Source organism: Teleopsis dalmanni, chromosome X (assembly GCF_002237135.1).
Source record: "Teleopsis dalmanni isolate 2A chromosome X, ASM223713v2, whole genome shotgun sequence".
NCBI classification, from domain to species: domain Eukaryota; kingdom Metazoa; phylum Arthropoda; class Insecta; order Diptera; family Diopsidae; genus Teleopsis; species Teleopsis dalmanni.
This window is the reverse complement of record NC_051848.1, coordinates 29,858,423-29,867,606: the sequence shown is the minus strand read 5'-3', so window position 1 is coordinate 29,867,606 and position 9,184 is coordinate 29,858,423. Positions and strand designations below refer to the sequence as shown.

Here is a 9,184-nt window from a genome sequence, read left to right as displayed (position 1 = left end):
AAAGGATAAGTTAAAGCATTAAGAAGTCTTTCAGTATTCTTGTAAGCAAATAAACATTGCTTAGTCTGTTGAAATGATAAACAATAATCTAGTCAAGGCGCAGAGAGTGGAGCTATGAAGAAACCTCTCAGCAAATAGAGAATGAAAGTGCTCAGGTGCACTGACTCAACTAGCCTCAACATAATAATTAAAAGTGATTTTTAGTTAAATAATATTAAGTCATATATAAACCAAAATATTAAGTCAGTATTTAGCTAATTTATTGTCAATATTTTTTAAACAATAATCAATCAAATATTCCAATTGGAATACTTGTATAATTCTATTTGGAATATTTACATAATTCTAGTTGGAATACATATATAAACCTAAATACTAAGTCAGTATTTTGATAATTTATTGTCAATATTTTTTTAAAAATAGTTAATTAAATACTCCAATTGGAATATTTACATAATTCTAGTTGGAATACATGTGTCTGAATAGCAGCTTCATTTAATTTCAATTACTGTGCCTTTTCCAATGTTTGGCTTTTGACTTCATTGAAATTGTAAACAAAATTTTTAATTGATCAACATTTTTAACGAGTAAAACAGCAACTTTTATTATTGAATATTGAATTTCTGTCATTACTAAGGAAGAATCAATTTTTTTTTCGCTGCTGTATGATTTGCTCTGGCGTAGAACAACTCAAAATATAAACAAACAGAAAAATGTGTTGACAAGAAATTTCGTCAGAAAACGAAAGAGTAACTAGCAATTGTGGAAGCCATTCCACGCCATTTAGTTGCGTATTTTTATTGCTATGCATTTTCAAGATTTGTAGAATTTTAAAAGCTTAGCATAAGCAATGCCTGGCGCCAAACAGTTTTCTTAATTATTTTCCTTTTATTTTCCATTTCTGACACTTGCTTTCCACAACTTGTTTTCTGTTGTTTCAACTGGCTTTCAACCGCGATTACACCGACAGCAGCAGTTTCAATTAAAAATGGCTGAAATGTTGTTGTTTTGTGTTCGCGTACGATTTTGTTTTTCAAAAATTTTGACAATATTCATAATATTTTTGCATTTCAAACATGGTAAGTTGTCAAATAAGTGAATAAACAAAAATGTGTGAAAAAAATTTCCCATTTGAAATTTATCAATAATTCTATGAAAAATCTACTAATGAAACTTTGCGTGGCTTCTCTTTGCGCTTACAGCATGTTCACTTGTGCGTGTGTGTTGTCAGTGCTTTAAAATGCTTTGTTTTGTTGTTGTGTTCTGTGTTAAACCAAATATGTTTTGTTTTTATGTTTGTTTTTTTTTTGCTCTTGTTATTATCGCTAACCATTTGGTAATATGTCAAATTTAACAGTGCCAGATAACTATCTCTCTCTTACTAATGCAATAAAATATGGTTTTTGATTTTAAAAATAAAATAATCATATTTCCAAAACCTAAAATAAATATTTTTCTGTTATTAATTACATTTACTTTCAATGCAAATTTAGAAATAAATTTATATTTATATCTTAAGTGTAATTTATGAAAATAATATATTTGACTGATTGCAATCAACAAATATCGTTGTTAAAAATATATACTTGTAAATAAACATTTTCAAAATGCAGTTTGCTAACTGATAACAGAGGGCACTGTAATATATTTTTTAAATGTATTGCAATTATTTCTATAAGTTTGAAATACAAAATTTTTTTAATTATTTGTGGTATATAGAACTGTATATATATAAAAAAACAATAACTTTGCAACAGAAATGCATTATAATTTTAAATATATTTATAACATATCCATTTTAGTTTTTTTTTTTTGTCAAAAATTATACTTGTTGCTTTCAGAATCTTTGATTTCTTAGTGCTTGTCAGTCGACAATGAGTGGCGCTGCGAACTAAAATTTGAAATTTATTTTGGTTATTTTATTTTTAATTGTTTTTTATATAATAACTTTTTTTATAATATGTGATAAAATGGTAATGGTTCCTTCCCAATTGTCTCTCGGCAAAATCGTAGAATGAAATTGCCCAGTAAGAAAAGATGGAAAAAAACCAATTTGAAGTGTATTCTTTAATAATAATAATAAATTAAAAAATTGATAAATGTTATTGTTCGTACTTAGTTTACAAAAAAAAAAAATAAGGGAAATTCCCAATATGCGCACTTTAATGAAACACATTCAAAAATGCAAGTTCAAATGTGTGAAACTAGATCTGAATATAAGTTCAAAATTGATAATGATACGTCAAATAACATTGAAGATGACGGTCCCATTCCCACATCTAATGTGTCTCATTCTGAAGTTAATATCTTAATAAATTAGTACAAAAAGAATGACTCGTTTTTCTTCTAACGATAATTTTGTAAACAATTTGATTAAACCTAAAAAAGAAACAAACATTTTTAAATATTTCATACAATAATCTTTAATAAGAATTGATTTAAACTATAAAATAAAGTTTTTATATAGATATATAGATATATAAAGTTTTTATATATATATTTTGTTGTGCTATGGTCCACAGAACAAGAAATGCATAAGATAGAATGAAATTGAACATTGCACCGTAAAGCCACTACATAATCCTAATATTTAGGCGTCAATTAATTATTGATAATCCGTTTAGTTTCTATACTTATAATAAGTCATAATAAGGGAGTTCCAATATAGTGTATAGTGTAGTGATAAGTATTGATCTTTGTGGTATGCCATCTGTTATCAATTATTGCTTAGGACTATCTTCGGTGTCATATCTTCGTACACTTTATTAAAAGGAACTTTTATGAAGGTATTTCGTGTCCGTTTTTCCTAAAATAATGCGTTTCGCACACCCAACGTCACCAGTGAACAATACATTTAAAATCTTAAAAACTCGTCAATATTATATAACAATTATTTTAATATATATATATATACTTAGATATACAAAAGTAAATTTTATTGCATTAAGTTCTTTTCAAATATAAGTATAAATCAATAAAGTCAACCTTATAAAGTTATTATCTATTTCATTCATCGTTTCTGATCCTTAAATGATTTATCTTCTTGTCAGTTTTATGTGAACGTGTTGTTTTGTGCGCAAAATGATACCATTTTCGAATATAATATCTTCCAATCGTGTTACTGGTAAAAACCGATATTTTTTTATCAATGATACTAGAAGAACTTTAATCTCCAGTATCGCAAATTTTTGACCTAAAAGTATTTAAAAAGATTCAAGGATCTGAAGAATTAGAAATTTTTTGTAAATATATTTACCAATACAATTTCTTGGTCCCGCACTGAAAGGTACAAAAGCAAATGGATGTCTATTTGTTGTATTTTCTGGTAAAAATCTTTCCGGTCTGAATTCAGTTGGATTATCAAAATGTTTTGGATCACGCATGATATCAAATAGGTGCACATTAATTTGTGAACCCGGAGAGAAGATAAGATCATTTATAACAGTTTCCTTCTCACACTCACGTGCTATAAATGGCACAGATGGATAAAGACGTAGGCTTTCTTTTATTACACATTCTAGATATTCCAGTTTATTGAAGTCGAATACTGTAAGATTTTCTATATCACCTATAAGAAAAATAAAAAATATATTATAAAGAATTATATGGCAAGCACATATTCTATAGTATAGAATTTTAATATGAATCCATTTCTTTTTTAAATTATTTTTTTTTGTTTTTTAATATTTTATTTTTATATTTATATTTATTATATTTATATTAAATATTTTCTTTAATTTCTTTATGTTATTTTTTTTTTAATTTTTTGTTATTTTTTTATGTTTTGTTGGATTTTTTCAAATATTTTTGTTTTAAAAATTTTGTTTTTATTTTTTTAATGTTTTTTTTTATTTTTTTTATGTATTTTTTTTTTTTTATATATATATAATCTATTTTTTATACATTTTTTTATATTTCTTTTTTATATATTTTTTTATTTTTTTATAATTTTTTTTATATATTTTTTTTTTTTAAATATGTTTTTATATTTTTTTATGCTTTTTTATTTTTTTTTATATTATTTATATTTTTTTATATTTGTTTTTATACATATGTAGTGTTAAAGTTACTTACCTAAATGCTCGATTTCCTTGAAACATTTATCTTGTATATCGGGTCTTAGAGCCATATTGAATATGGTAAAAATTAAACAAGTTGAAGTGGTATCGTAACCTTCAAACATAAAAGTATTTACTTCGTCACAAATGCCTTGATGATCAATTTGACCCTGTGCTTCGGCTGCCAGAAGCGTATCCAACATAGCATATCGTTTCTTCTTCCCATAAACATCACTTCAAATTATGTGGAACAGAACATGAAATATATAATATTGTATATAATAATATATACAATTATTATATATATAATAATATATACAATTAGTATATATATAAAAATATATACAATTATTATATATATAATAATATATACAATATCTGACTCAGAAAGTAGCTAGACTAATTATAAAAAAACAATATTCTCTTTTTGTAAAAATATGTTGTATCCATCCAAATAGGCGGGCTTTACAATGACACAATGGTTTTAATTCTTCTCCAAAAGTTTCAGTATTTGCTTATAAACTGATTCTATGGCTGGGTACTGGATGATGTGATATATAAATATTTATATATAATATATATTCGTATATATGGATATATATTTATGGGTAGGTATTAGCGATTATGTATTGATTTACATATCTAGTTTTTATTGAAGTTATTTTCAGTTACTTTAATATTTACCTGAACTCATCTTGTTGTATTATTCCTTTTTCTATTTCAGCCTGTTTAAGACTGTGATACTCTTCGCGTTTTTTTTGAATAATTTTACTGGAAAAATCGTGTGCAATTTTCAGATATTTGCTTTGATTTTTGTAATCTCCAAAAAGATAGAAAATAATGTTATAATACATTAAGGGATTACAAAGTCTATGTACAAGTATTAGCTCTACTGCATGTATGCTTTGACGATATTCTTTACTGCCAGGTACATTGTCTAATTTAACACCCAGTGCAGTTTCTAAAAGTAAAATATATTATTACGGATATAATTTAAAACAATTTATTCTATGCAAAAATTTATATTTGAATACTCACCACAGACATTATTTAGTGTGAATTGTGGTATTACGTCTTCCAGAGCCATGGTCTTATCAACGTAATCGCCAAATATTGTCAAAAGCTTTACACTTTCCTCTCTGTAATAAATTTTATTTATTTTAATAAAATTATTCTATGTATTTGATATATTTTATGAATATTTTAATTGATTTATGTAAATCTAAATAATGTACATGGGATCAATTATGATATACAATTTATGAAAGCAATCCATTTTCAGTTTTGGAGGTAATGACAATCTGTAGATTTTCCATATTATTTCGTATCCGCATTATTTGAAATTTTTACATTGTAAAAATATGGAAAACTTGATTCTCACAACAAAAGAAACAATTAATCAAACTAATATATAAAAAAATAGAGGGTTTTATTTTTCTAATAGGACTGAATACATTCTCTCATATATTACTTTTTGTATTCAAAAAGTAATATATTAACATCTTTCTAATAAAAGATTTTACTTTCCATGAAGATTTCTTTTTTCTTATGATATTTTTCTGATCTTATAATAAATATAATATATAGGGTTGTTTGAAAAACAATTTCGTTTGTTTTGAGTTAAATGTTGTTCATAATCTAGTCCCACACCTTTTTTATCTACCTATCGCTTAATATGTCAAACTATATTACGATTATGTGGCTTAAGTCCGAGTTGGCTGTAAAAAAGAAACACAATTAAAATTAAGTTAATTAAATTATTTTTCGAAGAAGCCAATAAATATTACTTATTTTCTAATAAATTGACATTCTAGTTAGTACCTACGGCAGTCATTGTGTTGTTACCTTGTAATATTCCAGATGGGTCTCTCCAATTTTGAGTTCACACTTTTTAAAGAATAATTTATCAGTGGTTACGTTTTGCAATTTCTATTAAAAATTCAGTCGCCCTAAACGAGTTTTCCTGTCATTCGTTATATATCTAAAACATGTCTGAAAATTGCTTTCTATAATCTATATGCCATTGCTATTTCTTAAGCAATCTCTCTAATGATAATTGTTTTATATATAACGGACAGCACAATCAATTAAAATTTTCCGCTTTTATATCATTGATGAACGTGTTAGTATTCTCAAACCTCGCGTCATCGTTAATTTCTTCTCGATCTTTCGACATTTAATCATAAAAATAATTAGAAAAATCATTTTTGTTCCTCTCACTCATTAGCTGGTCATACACACACTAAGCATTGAAGCATTGAACGCCTTTGAAGAATAACAAATGATATTGTAAAAAATAGTTGAAACCGGTTATATTATGTATTAGATACTCTCCGACGATTTTTTAAAACTTATTATAATAACATCCATCTAAGCCCAGACCCAAAGGGTTAATTCCATAAAAAGAAGTAGAGTGGTGATAAATAGCATGATCTTGATGAAGAATTTACAATAGTAATGTTCTGTCCTGTTGAAACTATATATCTTCTGTATTCATATCTTCAATTTCATGTAAAAAAAAAAATTGGTAATTATATACTTGTAGCGAAGAGACTTGTAGCGATGTGTATAATTATTTTTATCAAAATTTTGTGCTTATTACATTTCCAGATCAAATACCACACTGTATATACCATTGTCATTTTCTAAAAGGGTGGCACACCATACATTGATTCCTTGTGGTTGGAATAGTTTTCCGATAAAAAGATCATTGTGTAGACATTCATTACCCCAGATACGATAATTTTGTTTGATCCACTAAGTGAAAAGTAAACCTGAGTCTCATGACATAAAAATTCGAGCGTATATTCTATGCATCACATGATCTATATTTCAAGATGGAAAATTTTGAATTGAGTATATGATGACAGCTCCAATTACTCTTGCAGCGTTGCTAAATCAGGATTACGAAATGGAAAACCGTATCTATTCTATTAGGTATTAAAAATTAGTTTACCTTAAATTTGTTTCGGAAATATTTATTTGGTGCTATAGAACAGGGTTGTCTAAAGTACGGCCCGTTGGCCACATGCGGCCTGTGTCTAATCTACTAAAATTATTCAAATTTTTTTTTGGTGCACTGGTGAAATCACATTATTTTATTTCTATGGTGAACCAAATAAATGTATTTAAATTGATAAATTAATAAAACTGAATTTAACATTATAACCGTATTTTTTTTTTGTCGAAAACAACTCTGAATGTAACATATGTATTTGTTTCTGCGGCCCTTCAATCTGTATAGTGATTTGTATTAGCCCGCGATTGCAGCCCTGCTATTGAAGATCCACGGAAATCGAGAACATAGCATGTGCATCGTCATAGCTGTTGTAGGGTCGCATTTAAACTTAGAAAATCACCAAATAGTGTAACATCGTTAAAGAGAATCTTTAATTCATTGTATTCTCTTGTCATTCTCTCAACTAAAAAAATAGTCCTTCAACATTACTCAAATCGTTTTTTATCCATTGTTTTGCAAGTACCAAAAGTAGCATCACCCAAGCAGCTGTTAGTCCATAACATATCTGCGATTTTTTTTAGGTTGTCTCGATAAATATTTGATCATAATTTATATACACTTAATAATTGTGAAAAAATGTATTTAATGATATATTTAAAAAAAAGGGAGCAGCTTTTAAAGTACAGATAAAGAAATGAATTTTTTTGTTGCAAGCGTCGAAGAGATAAGAGCTTAATTTATAAGAGATTATAAGTTTTATAAGTAATTTATTTCACTCAAAATACATTTTTTATTTTTCAATTAAATTTTTTTATATATAATTTTTTTAAATAGAATTTTATTTTATATATAATTTTTTTATATATAATTTATTTTTATATATAATTTTTTTTTATATAAAATCACAAGTCATTAAAAAATTTAGCAGGCTACAAAACAAAAAGCGGACTTCAGATTATATTGTTGAGATTTTTGTTTGTTAACCTGCCTTATCAGTTTAAGTTCAGCTTCAAATTTTGGTTTAATATATAATCTAGTTTAAATGTGTTTCAAACTTAATATTACTTACTTGAAAACTTCTAGAAAAGTTTGTAGAATTGTGAAATGAAAAGCTGGTGTTAGTGTCTTACGTCTGAAGTGCCATTTACGATCTATAAAAGAAATCTTTATCATACTTTATCTGAAAATTACATAAAATCGATGGAATTGAAGAAGCTATATCAACAGACCTGTACTTGTCAAAAGACCTTCACCTAGAAATGGCTCTATCAATTTATAAATAACACTTTTCCTTATCAGATTTTGGCTTTGAAGAACTTCTTCCGCATCTTCGGCATTTATTACATTATAGACCGCCGCATTCATAAAATGCAGCATATAACTTTTGCCACCCGACATTTTGTTATTTGTACGTATAAATTGAAATATGGTTTCTACAAATTACATATAGTGTTATATGTAATTATCAAAATTATAATAAATCAACTGTTCAAACCTGGAGTCATGTCTAGCACATCGAAGTTATTACCAAATATTGTTTTGCCGGGTATCGTCATTATTTTGCTCGAGAGTTCGGCGCCATCGACGGTTTTTACTCGCTTACAAAGCGAAAGTAAATAATAAGTTTTATTTAAGTGTTTTATTAAAAGTATAATTAATAAAATTAAAACAAAATAAATTAAAAAGAACCACATTTCTTCCAATGAGCTTTGTTTGTTTTTAATTTTAAAATTTTAATTATATTCTCATTTAAAACACTTTATGCACTCGATTTTTGCTGCTCTATCTCTGTTAGTCGGAGCTTCCCTAAACTGCACAACTGTTTTGTTTGCCTTACTAAGTATAATTACTAATTATTCACAATTTTCATATCTTTCATATTTGAATTACATTTAAGCGATAAGTCATACTAAAGCGGCACAATAAAATTCTGCAGAATAATTCAACATTGAAATGAGTGATTAGAACCTTATAGTCAGTACGTATCGGTCGTGATAAGCGTTCTACGTTAAGCCACTGAACCGAAACATTGCTATACTTCGGAAAAATATATGTGTACGTTTGTGTCTGTATAAGCCAGTATGGAATTATACGAAAATATATGTTAATATTATTATAATTAAAAATAATTGTTGAAAAAATTTGTTTATTTACTATTCGAAACCTT

The 9,184-nt window shown here is 26.5% G+C and overlaps 1 protein-coding gene across 1 annotated transcript; it reads right to left on the bottom strand.

Moving 5' to 3' along the window:
- Window positions 1-2,512: 2,512 nt before the first annotated feature.
- Window positions 2,513-8,979, bottom strand: LOC119689709 (probable cytochrome P450 4ac1). The gene is made up of 8 exons (XM_038104598.1): window positions 8,513-8,979; window positions 8,247-8,450; window positions 8,087-8,168; window positions 5,097-5,197; window positions 4,743-5,019; window positions 4,075-4,292; window positions 3,257-3,568; window positions 2,513-3,193 (listed from the first exon to the last, which is right to left on the bottom strand). Exons 1-8 carry the CDS (start codon window positions 8,709-8,711, stop codon window positions 3,036-3,038), a joined length of 1,551 nt encoding a protein of 516 aa, XP_037960526.1. The 5' UTR covers window positions 8,712-8,979; the 3' UTR covers window positions 2,513-3,035.
- Window positions 8,980-9,184: the final 205 nt, after the last annotated feature.

What these genes read in the sequence shown, in the direction of transcription:
- LOC119689709 (XM_038104598.1), bottom strand. Translation starts at nt 8,711, where the DNA reads ATGTGGTTCTTTTTAATTTATTTTGTTTTAATTTTATTAATTATACTT. An exon ending in TGTGCTAGACATGACTCCAG is followed by an intron (nt 8,451 to 8,512) that starts GTTTGAACAGTT and finishes TGTAATTTGTAG; the next exon opens with AAACCATATTTCAATTTATA. An exon ending in ATACAACAAGATGAGTTCAG is followed by an intron (nt 4,293 to 4,742) that starts GTAAATATTAAA and finishes CATAATTTGAAG; the next exon opens with TGATGTTTATGGGAAGAAGA.